This window comes from Phascolarctos cinereus, unplaced genomic scaffold, assembly GCF_003287225.1.
Source record: "Phascolarctos cinereus isolate Bilbo 61053 unplaced genomic scaffold, phaCin_HiC Scaffold_4;HRSCAF=312, whole genome shotgun sequence".
Lineage (NCBI taxonomy): Eukaryota > Metazoa > Chordata > Mammalia > Diprotodontia > Phascolarctidae > Phascolarctos > Phascolarctos cinereus.
The window spans coordinates 514,538,123-514,560,993 of NW_027555847.1; the positions used below are offsets into that span (position 1 = coordinate 514,538,123).

Below are 22,871 nucleotides of genomic sequence, written 5' to 3' on the forward strand. Positions count from 1 at the left end.
CATCAGTTAAAAAAAAAATGTATTGCTTGAGTATGAGGCAGAAAACCCAGAGTGGTTCTTTTGTCTTCTCCCACCCCCACCTTTGGACAGTGTTCTCTTCTTTTGACTCTTCAACAGTCATCCTGAATATCTGAAATTTCCACTGAGGGCTGGGGAAGGGATGGCAGCCCTAGCATCAGATTGACAATAGCCTCAGGCAGGTTGAATAGGGGATTTGAATCGGTGAGCTTGTCCCTGAGCTACTTCTTCTTATTTCCTTTCCTTGAATACATGATCAACCATCAGCATCAAAATAGAAGTATTCAGGCTTGAGGGTGACTGAATTCTAGAGGTCCAGAGGATCATCAGAGATCTGCCTCACTTAAATCCTATTCACTTCCAAGTCAAGCTGTCATCCTCCTGACCTCAGTGGTCTTCTTGGAGAACAAAGGACCAGGAACAGCAACAAACAACAGCAACAGCGCCCGTGGGGTACAGAAGTAAGGTGAAATGTGTCATGCCTACTCAGCAGTCCTGCCCCTGCTTTATGTGTTGTTAGCGTTGAAGTATCAACTATCTAAGAGAGTGTAATAGAGGTTATAACTTAAATTACGGAATCCTGTTTTAAGTTATGGCAATGCACTTTGCAAGCCTTTTGTATCTATGAGTATGTCATTTGTTTGTAGGGACAGGTATGGGACAGCCACTGTGTTAAGGTATTGGAGATACAAAGACAAAAGTGAGACAGTTTCTGCCTTCAAGCTCTTTGCAGATAACATGTTTGTATGTGTATGTATAGATATATGTATACACACATATACACACACAAATACACGATGGTGTTCCAAGTCTTCTTGCAGTCTTGAGCTTTAATTGCTTAAATAATAAATAAATAGCTTTTGGGACACTCTCTGCTTATGTGTGTGTATGTATATGCATATTTATATAATTAAAACATATACAAAATGATATATGTACCTGTTTTACACTGTTCACTGAGTATCTTTTTTATTCTCACTTCAGGGAGACTTCCTAGACATGAGACAATAGCTAAGTGTTAAATAATTTGTCCTTAGGGAGCACTAAGGTGGGAGTTTAACGAGCAGAAAAGTAAGAGAAAATGAAGTCTAATTTTTTTATTATAGAGGCCAGGCTCGTAAAGGACTGAACACTATCTGAACCACATGCCTGGGTCCAGAGCACAGGAATGTACTAGTGGAGAGAGAGAGGGTGAAATGCTTCAGCCTTCTGGGCCCAGAAACAGTACTACACAAGGTAGGAAAGGTACTAGAAGCTGGAAGTATCAGGAAAGGCTTCATGTAGAAAGTGGAGCCTGGGCTGAGTTTTGAATGAAAGTGGGGATTCCAAGAGGCAGGAGTGAGGTGGAGCAGCAACAACCCAGGCTTGGAGAACCGCCAAGGGCACAGATACTGGAAATAGAGTGCCCTGTGTGAGGACCAGAGTAGACCAGTTTTGTTGCACCATAGCATTCAGGGAGGGAAATACTGTATATAGTATAGTAGAAAGAACCCTGGATTTGGAGTCACAAGACTTCAATTTTGATTCTACTACTTTCTACCTGAATGCCTTTGTCTCCCAAGACCTCGGTTTACTCATAAAATGAAGGAATTGTACTCAATAATCTCTAAGGTTCTAAATCTAAAATGCTCTGATTATATCTACCTGTGCTTCACCTTCAGATAGGAAATGTTTATCCAGGACCCCTCCCTCCCAACCCCTTTACAAGCTATAAAAACCCTTCCTGGATCAACAGTGACCACTCAGCTCTTCAAAATATACCAAGCCAATAACATGGTCAATCCCTCTCCTCCTTCCCCCTCCAACTTTAACATCTCCCCAGCATCCCTCAGCTTCTGAACACTCGATCCCTTGTAATGGAAGCCCTTAGGTGCGTTTTCCAACGATCTAGGAAAGTCGTGGTTGGAGGGAAACAGTGGAGGGATATGGAACAAAGCGTGGTCATCGGCCTTCAGAATCACATATGCATAACCTTCTTCCACCTCCACCTCTTTCACCTCCCCCCGCAACAAGCCCAGGGCTCTAGGAAGACACTTGTAAATAGGCAGACTAGGCAGAGGGCTGGCTGAGGACCTGAACATGCGCACAGAGCTGCCCAAGCGTCAGGAGCAGAGGAGAGGCATAGAGCCGCGACGTTAGCAGTTTCTCTCTTTTAGGAGCAGGCGCCAAGGGTGCAGCAGGCAGAGGAAGGCTGGGGTGGCAGAGGAATGGGAAAGGAGCAGGAGATGGGAAGGATAAGTGAGTGTGTGTGCAAGTAAGTGCTGGAGCTGATGAATGGAGGTGTGCGAGCAAGAGACAAACGCGTTGGCGGCCCCAGCAGTAACAGCAACAGCAGAAGGAACAGGGAGGAGGGGGCGAGCGTCTTCTCTTTGGATTAAGGGGGAAAGAAATCAATGCTGTGCTATTGCAAAATAGCTTGAGCCTCAGCATCAGCTTGACTGGGGAGAGGTAAGAGAAAGAGTGAGGAAGAGCTAGCGAGCAAGAGCGAAAAAGAGGGGGAGAGAGGGAGAGAGAAAGAAGGGGAGGAGAGAAGACAGAGGGAGAAAAGCAGGAGGGAGAAGGACAGAGAGAGACAGAGAAAAGCAGAGAGAGAGAGAGAGAGAGAGAGAGAGAGAGAGAGAGAGAGAGAGAGAGAGAGAGGGAGGAGAGGAGGAGGAGAGAGAGGAGAGAGGAGAGAGGAGAGAGGAGAGAGGAGGGGGGAGCAGGAGCGGAGGGGAGGCGGGAGTCGGAGAGCTCCGCTGGGGGCATCTTCTCACACCAGACCAGTGCTTAGAGAGGAACAGAGGCTACAGAGTAGCTGGAGAGTTGGAAGGGCGGGTGGGAGGGGGTGTCGCAGCCCGGGCTGGGGGCGCGAGGGGTGGGAGGCTGAGCGAGAAACAGAAGTGATGAGAAAGCAAGCAGGAAGGTTTGAAACCGCTGCTGCTACTGCGTTGTACCAAGAAGAGGACGAGGAGGTGGAGGACTGCCGCTCCTGCCCCTGCGCCTGCTGTGATTCGTCGGGGATTCAGAGGCTGCAAGAGCTTGGCATTTCCTTGCTACAGAGGCCCCGACTGCTTCTGTCCCTGTCCCTCTGCCTCCCGTAGGGATCATGGAGACCGTGAACGGCACAGGAGGCAGCGGCAGCAGCGGTGGCACTGACGTGAAGCAGCCACCGCACGGCCAACACCATCCTCGCCACCACCACCATCACCCGTTGGCGGAGAAGAAGCGGCTGCACCGCACCCCCTCTCCCGCCAGACCCTTCCTGAAAGACCTTCATTCTCGGGCTCCGGTTCCAGCCCCTGTCGCCTCTTCTTCCACCTCTAGATCTCCAGCGACCGCTCCGTCAGCACCCAAATCCCCGAGCCTCTCGGGCAAGGCGCATTCTAGTCCATCGCAGGCGCCGCCGTCCCCGGGTCTCCTGGCCACCCAGAGCCGCCTCTCCCGACGCAGTGGGGGCGGCCAACTGGGAGCTAAGGACAAGGGGGTGGGAACCGGGAGCAAGCAGGGAGGCAATGCCAAGTCCTCCCCTTGCAACAAGAAAGCAGCCCGGGCACCGGCGGGAGAACAGCCGTCGAAGGCTGGAAAGCAACAGCCGCAGCCTCAGCCACCACTTACAGGTGGGGAACAAGGAACCGCTTCTGCTAAAGGCCGTAAAGGAAAGCGAGGTTCCGGGCCCCAAGGGACTACAGCCCAGACTCCGGCCCCTGCCTCGGCTCCAGTTGTCTGCTCCTTGACCAGCCCAAGCCACTCAGCCCCCACTATCCAAGCCCCCAACTTCTCTGGCTCCCTGGCTCTGGGCTCCCGCATCAGCCACACAGACAGTAGCTCGGACCTGTCAGATTGCGCCTCTGAGCCTCTGTCTGACGAACAACGCCTGATCCCGACTGCCAGCAGCGATGCCGAGTCGGGCACCGGCTCCAGCGATCGGGAGCCCCGAGGAGCCCCTACCCCTAATCCCAGCGGGAAAGCGGGACCTCCTAGCAGCCCCGAGCCGCTTGGACCTCACTACCCTTCTTGTGCCTCCCCCGGGAGCGGGGGCGGCAGGGCCAGTCCTTCAGTGGTTCCCCCCGGTCTGCTAGGGCCTGGAGTGGGGGAGAATGCTGGGGGGCGAGCCCAGCCGAAATCGACCTCCGGTAAGGGTGGCCCGGGAGAAGACGGAAAAGGGAGGCCTGGCAGCGGCGGTACCAACCAGGCACCCAGCCCGTGTGAACTGCAGCAGCTGGTGCTAGCGGAGGAGGAGGAGGAGCTGCTGCGGGAGATGGAGGAACTGCGCTCAGAGAACGACTATCTCAAGGTGAGCGGGGCGGAGGGGAATGGGGTAAGCTTGTAGGTAAGGTGGGAGCGGGGAGCTTGCTGATCGCATCCTGGCCCCTCAGAGCTCCTCCCTCCCAGCCCGCGCTGCTTGGTGCTGGAGGGGCGGACTAGCAACCGCCGCTCAATTTAAAAGCCTCTGATGACTCTTCCTACCCTACTGTACCCTGTTCTCTTTTCTTTCCCGCCCCTACACATCCTAATACTTAACTTGGGCAGAAAACTGGAAGAAGGGAGTCGGGGGAGCTCGGGGATGGATAGATGGGAATTGCTCTTGGCAGGTTTTCTAAACCTTTTCGTTTCTCTTGTTCCTGGCCTTCTGCTTCATGCTAATGCATCTTCATACCCTGGACAATTGTATTAGCATTTCCCCATAAATTAATGAGCAGCAAAATCACTGCAGGCTCTCATTTCTACCTGGTTTAAAAAAAAGAGTAAAGGAAATTTGCGTTCACATTCTAGAGGGGAAAATATATATTTGTATTCCTGAAAGTAATTGCGGATTAGAGGTAAAACCACTTGTAGGGTTTAGCGTTTACATGAAGAGGAGACGTACAGGCCAAGGATAGGGCTTCAATGCAGATACTAATTGTACCTGTGATTTTATTGGTATGGAGAGCTTGCTAGTGAAGGAACTCTCTCTCCCGAGGCAGGTCTGCACTTTTCTCTGCAATCTTTGCCTAGAAGCACTGAGAGGTTAAGTGACTCACCTAGAGTTACATAGCCAATATGTGTCAATGGAGAGGCCGGAATCCAGGTCTTTCTATCGACTAGGATAGCATTCTATCCATTTCGCTGCAGAATCCCCCATCAATAAAGAAACACTCTGCTCCAATCTGGCACAAGGATGACCAGACTGAAAGGAAGGGATGCAAGACCAGGACCGGTAGTGGTGTTTTAACTAGACAAACCGTGTTAAGGAAGCCTGGAAGCCTCGAGTATAACAGGAATTGTGACAGTTGGATTTAGTTGGTGTGTATTTATGAGAGGAACCCCAAAGTTGTGTTTTTCTTTTATTTGCCAAGCGAAGCTTCTGTTTTCTGTTACACACAAACACTGCACTTTCCAGGGAATAGCCACTTCCATCTGCCCTCAGCTGCTGTATCTTTAATTTCCCCCCTGCATTGTCTGAAAATGGAAACTGCATAACAATAGTCCCACAGTTACTCTGTATGAAAGCTTATAGTTTGTCTCTCTGGCTTTTCTCTGAAGCTGTTAGGGCCTGGCCTGCAGGAAGGAATATCTAAATAATAGCTACTGATAACAAGGGACATTTGCATAACCAGCCTGTCTCAATGCTATTTAGACAGTAAAAAGATGGAAACGAGGAAATAAAGATTTTGTTAATGTTGTTAATATGATCTTTCTTGTCAGTTACTTTGGGCCTTCAATTTATATTACCAATAGCAGAAATAAACACTATGATCTTAATATATAATCTTCCTAATCCAAAAATGATTACCCCACCCCCATCCCACCTAGTTAGACATTCAATTAAATTTTTTTCCCTAGTAGCAGTGATTGCCTTGCACTGATTCATCCACACTCTCTGGAGCAGTCTTATAAACAGGGACATATATTCTCAAGACAGCTTATAGGGTAGTTATAGTGGCTGGAGACAATGTTTCAGTCTAAACAAAAACAGAGTGGAATCATAATGAACTGGAAAGACTGCAGAAATGAGAATCAAAAGACCTGGATTTTTGTTCTAATTCTTCCATGAACTGGATATGTGACCATAAATAAATCACATAATCTCTCAGGGCCTCAGGATCTCAGACTAAAGGGATCTCTATGATCCCTTCCAAATCCCTAGTCTATTAATTAACTTGTCCATACATGTATTAAATCTACCAAAATGGACCTTTTAGCAGGTGCTTTAACCAACTAAGTTAAATAATAATAATCTTCATTAATATTAATGAGGAAAAAGGAAGAATACGGAAAGTGGGGCTCTGAGAGCTTGGGGCAGAGGTGTCAAAAGGGAAGTTAAATGATTAATAAAAAATATATACCTCTTTGTATTGTTCAAAAGGTAACAAGCAAAAAGAGTAAAGATATTATGTCAGCCTAACATAAATACTGAACTTTTTTCCTTCTAAAATATTTTCAGAATTGCTGAGCCCTAAAAGCACACAATCATGAGAAAACCCATTTCTTTAAAAAAAAAAGATACTCACCATTAGTTCTTGGTTTTTAAAAGAGTCAATTTCCCATCATTTCAGGATTCATTTTTGGGTATTTATTTTTGTGTCTTATTTTGGACATCTTTTTTCTGGTAACTTCTGGTATAGTTGATTCCCCCATGAATGCAATGTAGACATCCATTTCTAGGATGTCTGGTCTTGTCCAGGGACAAGCACTAAGGATAGTCTTTTGGGAACATAGTAATTAAAAAAAAAATTTAGTTACTTGAACTACTCCCAATACCAATCCTCCTTAGGGTCTTTTGTTTTCTTTCTGGTTGGCTACCTTATAATGGACACTCTAGGCAGGATGTGTACAAATGGCAGGCCAGATCCCAGAGGAAATGGCTAATTTGTTGAAAATGATGTACTCTGTAAGGTATATCCCAGGACCAGCCATGACCATCCATATGACCTATTTCCCATCATCCCCTCTGCACAGAAAAGAAAATGTAGGGGTTTAGCAATCTGGAAGAGTTGGTTGTGAAATGAGAACAATAATAGCATATATGCATTTTAATTAGACTGTTTGTTAATTCAAAGGAGGGGAAAAAAAGCTAAATTTAGGGAAAAGATAGGGCCTTGGGAAATTTTCTAAAGGTTGCCAAGTACCTTCTCCAAATCTGATACTTTTTGCTATGCTACATTGTATCTCATATAGAAAACTATTATTTTTTCAAGTATTCTACATTGTTGTGCTTTGTGAGATGGGTTCACAAAGAGTATTTGTCTATTGGCACATTATTTCATAGCAAGAGTCTTATCTCCAATGAACTAGCTGTGTGATCTTGTGCAAGTCAATGGATTTTAATTTCCCCAGCTATGAAATTGGAAAGTGGCTGGGCTTCTAATACATCTTATAGTTCTAACATTCTATGATTCTGGGATTTTAGTAGAACGCTCTTGGCCAATTGTATTTGTTTCTTAGAGTAGAAATTGTAGGCCTGAATATCCAGGAAAACTAAGAGCCTATGAAGTATTGGCTTCTTTTTTGAAGTAGGTCCTGTTGTCATCATTTCTATGAAACTATCACAATGAAGAGCTGAAATACATAAAAACTCATCAAGTAAAAGAATGAAACCAACAAACCCATAAAAAGAAATTTTATTAGGTTAATAATTCCAAATGCAAGGCAATTAAAAAAAAACATTTCAGCCAGCTCTAATTTTAAAGTGACAAATGTGCTTGTGTGCACTAAGTCCCTGAAGTTTTTCTGGGTTAGGTTGTTCTTGATCCAAGAAAAGAAATCCCATGTCTCTAAATAGGGAAGGAAAGCTTATCAAAGTCTATGTACTATGGCAATAATAACAATAGCTAATATTTATGGAGTGTCTACTATGTGCCAGGCGCTGTGTTAAGTACTTTACAAATATTATCTTATTTGATCCTTACAACAAAATAAGGCTTAGGAAGGTTCAGTGCTTATTATGTCCATTAACATACTAACTGGTGCTTTACTTTCTCATCTGCTTTTCATGGTAGCTTAAGCACTTTGTGTTTATGAGCATGTCTAAGAAAAGCTGCCAATGCTACTTCACCATGTGCTTCCACCAACAACCCTTTCAAAGAATGCCCTTTGACAGTGATTATTTTATATCCTTTAAGCATGGTGGAGTTTTTTGTTTGGTTATTTATTGTTTTGTTTTGTCCTTGCTGGAGATTGATGCTGGCTTATCTAGGGTTAATCTGTTCTAGTCATGATGGTAGATAAAGTTGGATATAGGAAAAAAAATCTGTTCTTAAGGGACTCTGCTTTCTATAGTAATTCTAGATGTAGTAGCCAGGGCGCTCATAACGTGCAGGTGCACAGAATTCTATCCTATGTTTGAGGTACTTTGTTATTCTCTATCCATTCAAAGCCTCAAACCCCAACTTGTTTACTTTTATTATCCCAGTCACACACACGCACACACACATGTATATATATATATATATATATGCATCTATACACACATATTTCAAACAAAAGACCTTGAGTCAAACAGCATAGCAAAATTAGTGATAAAAATGTTTCTCCATCCCACAAAATAGTATTCACAGGGCTATTCTGTCACACAAATTGCCCCAACACTAGTGGGAGAGGGGACATTCCTTGATGATCAATCACCTCATACTACCAACCTACTACAGGTTATGTTCTCTGATGATCATAAGAACATAGATTTAGAGCTAGGAGGGATCTTAGAGGTAATTGAATCCAACTCCCTCATTTTGAGATGAGGAAACTGAGGCACAGAGAAGTTAATTGACTTCTCCAGAGTCACAAGTAATTTCCAGGGCAGATGTTGAATTCATTCATGTCTTCCTGACTCCAAGTCCGGTGCTGTATCCAATTTGGTATGCTGCCTCATGTTATCATACTACTCTCTACTGGGTTTTTTCCCAGATCTGTTCTCTGCTAGGTGTCTTTGCAGAGCCACTTCTGGATTCTGCTCCCATCTTTTGTATTTTCTGATGATATAGGAGCAGAATGATGTGCAGTTAAAAAAATATAGGCTTGGAGTTAGAGGATGCCTGGTTTAAATTCTGGCTCTGCCACTTAATGGAACATCTAGATGATGCGGTGGCTAGGATGGTGAGCCTAGAGTCAGAAAGACTCATCTTCCTGAGTTCAAATCTGGCCTCAGACACTTACTAGTTGTGTGACTGTGGGCAAGTCACTTAACCTTGTTTGCCTCAGTTTTATCATCTGTAAATTGAGCTAGAGAAGGAAATAGCAAACTACTCTAGTGTCTTTTGGCAAGAAAACCCCAAAGCAGGTCAAGAAGAGTCAGACATGACTGAAAAACAACAAATCTGTCACTGAATGTCTTTATAACTTTGGGTAAGTCAACTAACCCCTCTGAGTCTTGGTTTTCTCATTTATGAAATGAGAGAGTTGGACTACATTAGGGGTTCTTCACCTGGAGTCTATAGACCCAATTCCACAGATTCTGTGAACCTGGATAAGGAAAATTTTACATCTTTATTCTCACTAACCTTTGACTGAAAGTTAGCATTTCCTTCCATTTTGAATGTAGGCAACAAGCTTTATTCTGAGAAAGTGTTTATAGGCTTCACGAGACTACTAAAGGGGTCTATGATGCACAAAAAAGGTTAAGAACCTCTGGACAAGATGGTCTCTAAGATCTCTTCTGTATCTCTCTATAATTCACACCACTGCTACCCTCCCCCCTCCCAGTTTTTTAGCTCATAGCCCCAGGCTATCTTTGCTCTTTTGTGATGCAGGTACCAGCCAGCCCCAGGTAGTATATCCTTGAATTATTTATCTTTTCAATTTTTTTTATTGCTGTCTTCTGTTTATTATATCATCATAGTTATCCATAAAGTATCTCTCCTCCCAGAGAGCCATCTCATATAACAAATAGTGTTTTTAAAGATGAAAAAATTGATTGATACATTGAAAAAGTCTAAAAACATGAGTATCTGTGGATCTAACACCTCCCAGAAGGAAGGTGTTCTCTCATAACTCTTCATTTGAGTCATGCTTGTTTTTATAATTTGGTTATATTCATTTTTGATTTTTGGGTATGTGGTTCTTCTTTCCATTTACATTGTAATTATTGTATGTATTGTTTCCTTGTCTCTGCTTTCTTCATTCTGCATCATTTCATGCAGATCTTTCTATGCTTCTATGTATTCATCATATAGATAATTTCTATAGTATAGTCATATTCCATTATATTCATGTACCATGATTTGTTTAGCCATCCCCCAGTCAATGGGCATCTACTTTGTTTCCCTGTTGGTGCTATCACAAAAAGTGGTGCTTTAAATATTTTGGTGCACATGAGGACTTTCTTTTTATTGATGGCTTCCTTGGGGTATAAGCTCAGTAATAGAGTCTCTAGTTCAAAGAGAATAGACATTTTAATCACTTTATTTGCATAACTCCAAATCACTTCTCAAAATAGTTGTACCATTTCTTAGCTCCACCAACAATGTATTAGTGTGACTATCATTCCACAACTCCTCCGTCATTGATTAGTGCCATTTTTTGTCATCGTTGCCAATTTGGAGGTTATGAAATGAAACCTCAGAGTTGTTTTGATTTGCATTTCTTTTTCATTAGTGATTTAGACTTAGAATATTCTTGTATGTGGTTGTGAATACTTTACAATTATTCTTTTAAGAACTTTTTTCATGTCCTTTGACTTTATTGGGAATGACAATGTGTGTGTGTGTGTGTGTGTGTGTGTGTGTGTGTGTGAGAGATGTGTATAGTTTGTATAGCTTGGATACCAAATTTTGTCAGAGAAATTTTATATAAAAATTTTTCCCCACCTTTGACCACTTCCCTTCTTATCCTAAGTGCATTAATTTTGTCTATATAGAAGCTTTTCAGTTTCATGTAATCAAAGTTTTCTCTTTTATTTTTTTGTAATTGCCTCTATGTCTTACCTGGTTAAGAATACAGCTCCTACCTATGCCTGTGAGAGGTATATGATATGCTTCTCTTCTAATTTTTTAATAATTTGATCTTTAATAATAAGACTGCATATCCATTTAGAATATATTGTGGAATATGGTATGTTAGTCTACACCTAATTTCTGCCAGGTTGCTTTCCACTTTTCCCAGCAGTTTTTATCAAATATAAGAAGCATTTTCTTAGGTAATTTGTGTTTTCTACTTTATCAAACACTGGGTTATTGAGTTCCACTGTTTCCGATTCTGTCTTGTCTACTCTGTTACACTGGTCTCCCTCTCTATTTTTTTAACCAGTAGCAATTGGTTTTGATGACTGCTGCTTTATAATATAGTTTGAGGTCTGGAAGTGTATTTCCCCTTCATTCCTATTTCTTTTCATCTTTTCCCTTGATATTTTATATCATTTGTTTTTTCCAAATGAATTTTGTTATTATTTTATCAAGTTCTATAAAGTGTCCCCTTGAAAATTTGATTGGTAAAACATTAAAAATGTAAAATAATTTTGGTAATATTGTCATTTTTATTATATTGGCATGGCCTAGCCATAAGCAATGAATATTTGTCCAGCTACTTAAGTTGTTCTTTATTTCTTTTCTTTTCTTTTCTTTTTTTTGGCTAGGCAATGGAGTTAAATGACTTGCCCAGGGTCACACAGCTAGTAAGTGTTATGTATCTGAGGCTGGATTTAAACTCAGGTCCTCTTGAATCCAGGGCCGGTGCTCTATCCACTATACTACCTACTTGCCCCTGTTCTTTATTTCTTTAAGGAGCACTTTGTAATTGAATCATTATATCTTTTATGTACTTGAATAGGTCAATTCCCCAGATATTTTATGCATTTCATAGTTATTTGAAATGGAATTTTCCTTTCCATTATTGTCTTTAGTCATTTTAAACACTTTTTGGACTCTTATGACTGCCTAAGAGTGTCTCAGACTAAACTTTTAAAGTGATAAAATTTGTTTTAATGTCTTTTTACTTCCTTAATGATAATCATGGTCTAAACAAATCACTGAAGCCAGGAGGAAAAGACTACAAGGGGCTGGTGACCTTTTTCCTACTTCTGACTTCCTCTCCCCTAACATCAAATTATAGGACTTCGTACACAGTGTGTCCTTGGTCCTATTTTACAGCTTCTATCTTCTTGCTATAGTCTTTGAATTAAGTGTTTCTAGGCTTCAGCCAAAGGGGGTTTTGACAGTGACTGTGGAGAGTCCTCAGAAGCTTACTGGTTACAAGTGCAGTTCTGCAGACAGGAGCTCAAAAGCTCCATATAGTAAAGAACAGAGACACTGCCAGGGAAGCACGTGCCTGTATGATGTGGTATTTTTAAAATAACCCTCTCTCTTCTCTTAATTCACTGACTCTTCCCTCCCCCTTTCATTTCGCAAAGCAGAAGTTACTTCTGATTCTTTTCTGACAGCTCTTCTTTCCAAACCTAATCTGTATTAGTCACATGAAAGAATAGATGTAATAATCTGAGGAGGCAAAAATCATGTTGATCACTGGAAACTCACTGAGTTCATCAGCTGTTGGAGTGAAATACCAGTTTGGTAAACAATGGTAGCAGGTCCATAGGCCTTGTTAGCCACAGCTGTGACTCTGCTCCAAACACTTCCATTGTCCAGGGGGAAATGAAGTGGATTATTTGTATATTACAGGAGACAATAGTTTCTGTCTGAAGCTCCCAGTAGAATGCATTATTGTAACACTGGCCAGATGACTATCCTCACTGTCTAGATTGTGTCTATTTAAGGAAAGTTTATTGAATAGGAAAAAAAATTGATTTAAAGCTGTGTGATCAAGGCAAAATTTGAATAAAAGCAAAAAATATTGTGCACAAGAAAAACCAGGGATTTGGGTTTTTTTGTTGTTAAAATTTTGTAAAAGGGTAATTACTTAATTATAGATTTCCATAAATATTAAAAACACATACATTTTCATTCAGGGTTTTCTCCAATACACAATGCAATGTTATTCTTTTAGTCTGAGATCCATAGTAAGGTTTAGTTTGTAATGTAGGAAGAGAAAGATAGTTTCATAGCTCAACATTTGTGTGATTAGAGGATTTCTTTAGTAGGAAAAAAAATTATTCTTTTAAAATCAGATTAACCTCTCAACTAGATAATAGATGACATCTATATACCTGACAAAAGTGACACTGATAATTTAATATATAAGGAATTGGATGTAGTTCAGGTTTTCCTTAGTAATTTCTGTATATACAAAAATGAATTTTTTTTTACAATCTCAAAATTATTTCATAGATACAACTTTGTGCTCAGTTCAATTAAGTTGCAGATGAGAGGTATTTTTAAGTTTTATGATATAAATACTTCTACACTGGAACATGTTAACAGGACATTGTTGTAACATTAAATCCTAAAATGTTTTTTTCAATTATCATTATGATCTAAAATCCTGCTGATGATCATGCCTTTCATACTGTTACCAATAGTATTTATAATTCGTTCTATAACCTTTCTAAATGACCCTTAGTAATAGTTTATTTTACACTAAGAAAATTTAAAAATCATTCCTTTTGTCCTAGTTCTAAAGAATGACCTATGTTAAGAATAAAATTTAACATTACAGTGGTCTCTCTTTCTCCTTTTTGGGAGCTCAAATATTATCTGCAATTTAAGTGGAAGAATGATCAACTGAGCTACTGTCATGTTGGAGGTATACATGTAGAATATTGCTTCCAGCATCTAAGTTAGAGTATTAGGCCATCCTGGGTTGGTAGTCCAACTAAGAAAAGGGGATACATTCTGTTAACCTCTCTTTTCTTTGATAAAATTAGCATTTTTAAGACATTATTTGAGCAACAGATAATTTTAGGCATTTGGTGACTTGAGTCCCTTTACAAGCAAGCTTTGTGGAAACAAAATTTGTGTGCTTTCACAAACATATATTTTTATTTCTAAGTGTCAATTCATGTTTTCTATACATACTTTTTATTTTGAAATTAAATTAATTTCTATTTTCTTTCCCTTTACCCTCCCCAAATTGAGGAAAAAAATAAAGAACAATAAAACCCTTGTCACAAATATGCATCATCAAGTAAAACAAATTCCTGCACTGGTCATGTCCAAATAATACATGTCCCTTTCTGCACACTGACCATCACCTCTCTTCGATTAGGTGGTCTACGTAGCTCTTGATTACTATCTTGGAAGATTATGTCTTTAGTGAAGTTGTCTTCTCATGGAAACTTGAGGGAAAAGAGCTACCTAGCCCTTTAGTCAAAGTCTCATCTGTCAGCTCATTCCTGAATTTCTTTTTAGCATTCAGATCCATAGAGAGCACCTAATAATTTCTATGCTAGCTTTCTACTGTTTCACTCCACACAAATGGTAGGATAGAAGTGGTATGTCTAGGTAGGAGTTTATGTGTATAGAACTTGGGAGGATTTTCTGGATTGCAAGTTCAGCATGAGCCAGGCATGGTGTGGCTGCCAAAAAAAAAGCTAATGCAATGTTAGTCTTCATTAGTAGAATTATTATTTTCAGAACAAGGGTGATGACAGATTCTGCCCTCATCAGACCATATTTGGACTATTATGTTTACTTCTGGGTATATGGACCAGCTGGGCCAGTCAGGGTAGTGAGTGGCTTGGAGCCAAGGCTGCACAAGGATTGGTTGAAGGAACTGTGAATGTTCAGCCTGGAGAAGATTTAGTGGGACATTAGAGAGGCGCTGTCACAGAGTAGAAAGAACACCGGATTTGGAATCTGAGGAGTTGGATTTGAATTCTGACCCAGCTACTTTTCCTGTTTGTACAATCTTTTTTGCTGTACTAAAATAATTTTACCTCTCTGGGGCCTCAGTTTTTCACATGCAAAATAGGGGGAGGGTTTGGACTAAATGGTCTCTAAGATTCCTTCTAGCTCTAAGCTATGATCCTATGACATAATAGCTGATGGCTTTGGCAAAAGAGCAAATTTAGCCATAATGTAAGGTGAATCTCCCTACAATTAGAGGACCTAAAATCGGGACAGGCTGCCTCAAGAGGTAGTGGGTTCCCTTCCCTAGAGTTCTATAAGCAAAAACTCTATGATCACTTATAGAGGAGATGGGACCCTGGGCAAATGACTTATCTGCAAGATGGGAATAATAATAGCACCTATCCACTGAGGTTGTTGTGAAGATCAAATGAATTAACTTGTAAAGTGTTTCCCAAACCTTAAAGTGCCATATAATTTTTAGATATTATTATTGTTATTGTTTTGATGATGATGATGATGATGATGTAGAATCAGGTGCTTTTGAGCTCCTGTTCAGTTTTGAGACTATTTTTTCAAAGCCTAGCGGTACCTTGTTTTGGTTAGTTGGAAAAAGCCACAAGAATGACAAAGTGAAGGCAACAGCTTTTAGTATCAGCAGTCAGTGGTCATCCTCCCACACTTCTTCATTAAACTCTTATTCTCCCACACTTACTCATTAAAACTCTATTTTGAGGCAGGCCACAGAGATTATTTTCTGTTTGTCCAATGTGCTCTTTTGAAATAGCTAAAGTCTCCACTCTTCTTAAAGGTCTTGGAGATACTTTTTGCCTGTAATTTAAGCTATTACTCCAACTATGGTAACATATAAAACATATATATATATATATATATATATATAATATATATCTGTTATTGATATAATTTCACATATATAACATTATATATATGATTTTATGTACATAATGCTTTTAGGAAAACATTTTCCTAAAAATAAGACTTACATGGAAAAATACCCAGTGGTGGGTCAAGAGGTGATAGTAAAGCCCTAAATTTATTCTTTCATTGCCTTAACCAGGGTTGGAGAACCTGTGGCCTCGAGGCCCCATGTGGCCCTTTAGGTCCTCAAGTGTGGCACTTTGACTGAATCCAAACCTGACAGAACAAATCCCCTTAATAAAAGTATTTGTTCTGTAAAACTTTGACTGAGTCAAAAGGATATACCCAAGGACTTAGAAGGATACATGTGGCCTCGAGGTTGCAGGTTCCTTACCCCTGCACTATACATTATTACCTGGATCAACCAATACACACTTATTAAGCACCTACTATGTACCTGGTATTGTGCTTGTCATTGAGGGATACAAAGACATGAATGAAAACAGTTCTTGCCCCCAAGGAGCTTATATTCTATAGGGGGAAACAACTATACACATATAAGTACATAGAAAGTATAATCAAAGTAATTTTTAGGTGGAGGTGCTAGCCACTATGGTGAACTGGCATGTTGTCTTAAATGAATGAATGATCTTAATTAATTTCAAATTTTATGAAGTACAAAAAGTAAAAAAAAATGTTTGTTTGAGGAAGTTCAGAGACTTACAACAAAAACTCACATTCAATAAGCATGATGTAATGGAAAGATTGCAGAACTTGGAATCAGGAGACCTGAGTTGAAAGCTTGGTGCTGTTAATCGCTAGCATTATGTGACTGTGGTCAAATCACATTCTCTGTGAGCCTCATTTTCTCATCTGTACAATGGTGGTGATGATTGTATTTCCTATCTCACTAGGTTATTGTAAAACCATGTTAATGCATAAAGTGCTACCTTAGGGAGATTTGTTGGGATACAGGTCTCTTCGGTTTGTAAAGTGTTTTTCCTAGAAGGTTGCTAGTGCAAGTATCGTTATGCCTTATAAGGAATGTCTCTTTAAAAGAACTCATTACTACTGAGTATTGTCACTCACTCAGAAAACATTTTCATGTTCTACTGAAATGCTCTCATTAATTCCCTTCACTATTATAAAAACACAGATGACAACAACAAAAATGCTAAAATTATAGGGAAAACTTGGAATAGCTTGTGTGAGACATTTAATCTTTTCAGATGAGAACTTGAAATATTTCGTTCATGAAGAGCAAGGAGGGTACTTTTGTCAATCAAGCCAGAGCTTCCTACACAATAGTTTTGATACGAGTTCAACAGTTGCTGGTGTCGCAGATTAACTCATTTTCGTCTTTAAGGTTTACATGTCTTTAGTAGACATTGTAGCATTTAGCAAAGAGTAAAGCACTTAGCACAGTACCTGGCACATAGTAAGTGCCACATAAATGAGTTATTTATTAATCATTGATGTTTTCAAGGAAGTCAACCTTCATTATTATGTAAATTCTATAAAGATTCTTGGAAACCCAGAATAAACAATTTGATTCATTTAAGTGTTTAGGAAGTGGTAAAGTTTTCCAAAAAATGTCTCTTGTTTGTTTTTTACAGTAGATCTCATTCCACATAATAGTCAACTGGGTTGGTCATCCTGTGTGATGCAGTAATTTGAACCATGTAGAGGAAGAAAGTTATTATTTTGGAGATGTTTTCTATAAGGAAAATGATAACAATGTTGAACATAGGTCAAATGGAGAGCTATCTATATCCCATGGATCTCTACTCTCTATAAGCAACAAGTCATTCTGTAGTTTTTGGTTTGGTTTTGTTTTCCACAAGAACTGTCAGTGTATCTTTTGGACTGAATCCTAAGCAAATTTTAAAAAATGTCTTAGTAGAATTTGGTAGTACCACTGAGGTACAAAACCTCACTGAAGAAAAAAACTCCTTAAAAATTAGATTTGGTCAAGTGGAAGCTATGATGTCCATGAGACATCAAGAAACAATGAAACAAAGTCAAAAAACTAAAGAAATAGAAGAAAATATAAAAATATCTCATCTGAAAAAAGGAGACTCTAGTTTAGGCAGAAATTTTCTCTTTACTATCTACAGATCTCTGGGTTTTTGACTGAATGCAGGATTAACAATAAATATCAATAATCATAGTTCAACAGAACAGCAATGTAAAAGTTAATGGTTTAATGTACCTAGGTTTGTGTTAAGAATTTTTCTCACAAGAGCCATCAATGATACACAGGTTAAATGAATGAGAATGACAGTTTATTGTGCTCTGGAGGCTTCTTATGCACTACTAATACTACTGTACAAAGAACAGGTTTGTTACTTTTTCCGTAATCTCCTTCCTTCCAAAGCTTTTCTTAGTCCACATAGTAAATTTGTTATCCTAGTTACCATTTTTTCTAATACCTTAGTAGAGTTTACATTTGGAGTATTGGAACTATTTTGCATGGAGTGAGAAGAGTAGTTTAGAATTAGGATAACAAAAAATAATAAAGAAATAATAATGTATTTTGTCCTGATTTGTTATTTTTGATTGGGAACTGAAATTTCATGCCTGAAGGGAGCTCCACTATTGGAACTCCCTCCATAGATAGAGAATTATGATTCTTCTATATATAGTCTTTGCCTGGGGTACTGAAAGTCTAAGTGATTTGCCTATAATCATACTACCAGTATGTATTATAGATGAAATTTGACATCACATATTTAGGGATGGAGGCAAGATGGTGACAGAAAAGTTCAAGACACAAACTCAGAAGACAATGACTTAAAAACACCTGCAATTAAAGCCTCAAAGAAAAATGAAGATTAGAAACAAGCCCAACAAGAATTCCTAGAAGAGCTAAATAAAGAGGTAAAAAAATGCAAAACAAAATAAAATAAAGTTGGTAGAGAAAAAATTGGGAAAAGAAATGGGAAAAATACAAGAAAACTATATCAAAAGAGAATTGACATTTTGGTTGGTAAAAAAAAAAAAAGAGAGAGAGATTCAAAGCCTCACTGAAGAAAATAACTCCTTAAAAATTAGAACAGGTCAAGTGGAAGATAATGACTCCATGAGACATCAAGAAACAATAAAACAAAGTCAAAAGACTAAAAATATAAAAGAAAATGCAAACTATCTCACAGAAAAACAATTGACCTGGAAAACATATTGAGGAGAGATCATTTAAGTATCATTAAATTACCTAAAAGCCATGACTAAAAAAAGACCCTTCTCATCATATTTCAAGAAATTATAAAAGAAAATTTCCCAGATATCCTAGAACCAGAAGATAAAGTAGAAGTAGAAAGAATCTATTTATCACCTCATGAAAAGAGTTCCCAAAACAAAAAATCCTAAGAATATAGCCAAATTCTATAGCTCCCAGGTCAAGGAAAAAATATGGCAAGCAGCCAGAAGAAACAATTCAAATGCTGTGGAGCTACAGTCAGGATCACACAAGATTTAGCATATACCATTACAAAGGAGAAGAGGGCTTGGAATATTACATTCAAGAAAGTAAAGGAGTTAGGATCACAACCAAGAATAACCTACTCTATACTGAGTAAAATCCTACAGAAGGAAAAATGGCTATTTAATGAAATAGAAGGCTTTCAAGAATTCCTAATGAAAAGATCAGAGCTGAATAGAAAATTTGACATTCTCAAGAGAAGCATAAAAAGTTAAACATGAATGACAAGTCATAAAAGACTTAATAAGGTTAAACTATATTCTTATATGGGAATATGTGGGGGGATGGAGGTGCAGCTAGTTTATAGAGCACTGAACTTGGAATCAGAAAGACTCATCTTCATGAGTTCAAATCCAGCCTCAGACACTTGCTAGTTGTGTAACCCTGGCAAGTCACTTAACTCAGTTTCCTCATCTACAAAATGAGATGGAGAAGGAAATGGCAAACCATTCCAATATCTTTGCCAAGAAAACCCTAAATGGGGTTACAAAGAGTCAGACATGACTGAAATGACACAACAACAAAATGGGAAGGTAATACATGTTATTCCTAACTTTATCATTATTAGGGTGGTTAGATGGAGTCTACATAGACAAGGGGTTGGGTATAAAGCTATCATGAAAGGATGAGAAAGAAAAGTTCACTGGAAGAGTGGGGGAAGGGAGAAGAATTGATGGAAATTATCTCACATAAAAGAAGTGCAAACAAGAAAGAATTTTTATAATGGAAGGGAAAATGGGGGTAAGTGGGCAATGCTTATACCTCACTCATCTAAACTGGTTCGAAGATGGAACAATATACATACATATATATGGGTATAGAAATTCATCTTACCCAACAGGAATTAGGAAGGGAAGGGCTAAGAGAAAGAAGGTGGTAAGAGGAGGGATAGTTTAGGAGAGATAGTGATCAAAAGCTAAACAGATTTTTTAAGAGGGGTCAGAGTAAGAAAAGAGAAGGATAAATAGAAGAAGATCTAGCAAACATAACTGTGAATGTAGATGGATGAAATCACCCATAAAATGGGAGCAAGTAGAAAATAGATTAGAAACCAGAATCCAACAATGTATTGTTTACAAGAGACACACTTGAAAAAGAAAGACATACAATTAAAATCAGGAACTGGGAGCAGAATCTATTGTGCTTCAGCTGAAGTAAAAAAGGCAGGGGTAACAATTATGATCTCAGACAAAACAAAAGCAAAAATAGACCTAACTAAAAGAGATACTACATTTTGCTAAAAGACACTACAGAAAATGAAGTAATATCAGTACTAAGCATATATGCATATATATACCAAATGGAATAGCATCCAAATTCTTGAAGGAAAAGTTAAATGAGTCATAGGAGGAAATAGAGAGTAAACCTATACCAGTGGGGAAGCTCAACTTTCCCCTCTCAGGTCTAAATAAATCTAATCATAAAATAAAGAAGTTAAGAAGATGAATAGAATTTTAGAAAAGTTAAATATGATAGAACTTTAGAGAATGATGAATGGAGAAAAAAAAGTATATCTCTTTTTTCAGCTGTTTATGGTATATTCACAAAAATCAACCATCTATTAGGCCATAAAATTCAGAAAAGCAGAAATATTTAATGCACTCCTTTCAAAGAATAATTCAATAAAATTACATTCAATAAAGGGCCAGGGAAGCATATAATTAAAATTAATCGGAAATGAAGTAACCTAATTTTAAAAAATTAGTGAATAAAAAAAGAAATCATAGAAATAAATAATAATTTCATTAAAGAGAATGACAACAATGACACAATATACCAAAATTTATAGAATGCAGCCAAAGCAGTACTTAAGGAAAGTTTTATATCTTTAAATGCTTATATCATTTAAAAGAGAGAAAAAGTAGATCAGTGATTTGGGCATCTAACTAAATACTAGAAAAACAACAAATTTAAAATTCCCAACTAAACACCAAAATAGAAATCCTCACTAAGTAGAGATGAATAAAATTGAAAGTTAAAAAACAAACAAACAAGTATTGAACAAATAAATAAAATTATGAGCTGATTGTATGTAAAAAAATGCATTAACCATTGGCTAACTTGATTTAAAAAATAAAGAAGAAAACTAAATTGCCAGTATTGAATATGAAAAGGGCAAATGCACCACCAGTGAAGGTGAAATTAAAGCACTTATTAAGAGCTATTTTGTCTAACTATATGTCAGTAAAACTAACAACCTAAATTAAATGGACAAATATTCACAAAGATATAACTTGCCTAGATTTTATAGAAAAGAAAATAGGATACTTAAATAACTTTTTCTTAGAAAAAGAAATTGAACAAATCATAAATGAACTCCCTAGGAAAAATCCTCAGGACCAGATAGATTTACAGGTGAATTCTACCAAACACTTAAAGATAAATTGACTCCAATACTCTACATAGGTTATTTTAAAAAAAATAAATAAAGAGTACTGCAAATTTCTTCTATGACACAAATATTGTTTTGACACCTGTCCCAGAAAGAGGAAAAACAGAGAAAGAAAATTATGGACCTATTTTCCTATTGAATATTGATGCAATGATGGTAAATAAAATATTAGCAAGGTGATTGCAGCAATATATCACAAAGTTCATACACTATGACCAGGTGGGATTTATACCAGGAATGCAGGACTGGTTCAGTATTAGGAAAACTATAATCATGATTGACTATATGAATTTTTTAAAAAAAGAACAAAAATCATGTGATAATAGATGTAGAAAAAGCTTTTGATAAAATACAACACCCATTTCTATTAAAAAAAACACTAGAAAGCATAGGAATAAATGGATCTTTTCTTAAAATGATAAGTAGTATCTATTTAAAATCAAGAGCAAGGATTATCTGTAATGAAGATAAGCTAGAAACCTTTTCAATAAGGTCAGAATGAAGCAGGGATGTCCATTATTATTCAATATTGTACTAAAATGTTAGCTATAGCAATGACAAGAAAAAGAAATTAAAGGAATAAGAAAACGTAAAACTAGGAAACAAAACTATCACTTTGCAGTTGATATGATGGTATTAGTAGAGAAACCAAGAAAATCAACTGAAAAGTAGTTGAAACAATTAACTCCTTTAGCAAATTTGCAGGACATAAAATAAACCTGCATAAATCATCAGTGTGTGTGTGTGTGTGTGTGTGTGTGTATTTACTTATATACATACACATACATATATTGGTTTATATTATATATTCACAAATATATATGTATATATAGAGAGAGATTTTGGTGGATACATATATGTGTGTGTATGTGTGTGTGTGTGTATGTATGTATCCACCAAAATCTAGTAGAAAGAGATAGAGTAATCCCATTTAGAATAACTGCATACAGTACAAAATATTTGGAAGTCTACCAACCAAGATACATACAGGAATTATATAAACATAATTACAAGGCATTTTTCACACAAATAAAGAAGATCTAAACAGTAGGAAAAATTAATTCCTCATGGATTGGTCAAGTTAGTATAATAAAAATGGCAAAACTACCTAAATTACTTTACTTATTCAATGCTGTACTAATCAAACAACCAAAAAATTATTTTATAGTACTAGAAAAAAATAAGAATAAAATTCATCTGGTGGAACTAAAGGTCAAGAATATCAAGAGTATCAATTAAAAAAAGGACAACAGTGAAAGGAGACCTTCCAGTACCAGATCTCAAACTATACCGAAAGACAGTAATCATCAAAACAATCTGATACTGGGGCAGCTAGGTGGCACAGTGGATACAGCATCGGCTCTGGAGTCAGGAGGACCTGAGTTCAAATGTGACCTCAGACACTTGACACTTACTAGCTGTGCGACCCTGGGCAAGTCATTTAGCCCCATTGCCTAGCAAAAAAAAC

General features: G+C 38.3%; 1 protein-coding gene across 9 annotated transcripts in view; it reads left to right on the forward strand.

The window, feature by feature from the left end:
* Positions 1 to 2,859: 2,859 nt before the first annotated feature.
* The window catches only part of MTCL1 (microtubule crosslinking factor 1), a 170,586-nt gene continuing 150,574 nt past the window's right edge, over positions 2,860 to 22,871 (forward strand). For all 9 annotated transcript variants that reach the window (XM_020985524.2, XM_020985526.2, XM_020985528.2 and 6 more), the window contains exon 1: positions 2,860 to 4,294. In XM_020985524.2, the coding sequence (XP_020841183.1) occupies positions 3,107 to 4,294 (1,188 nt within the window). In that variant the 5' untranslated portion in view covers positions 2,860 to 3,106. The remainder of the gene's footprint in view (positions 4,295 to 22,871) is intronic.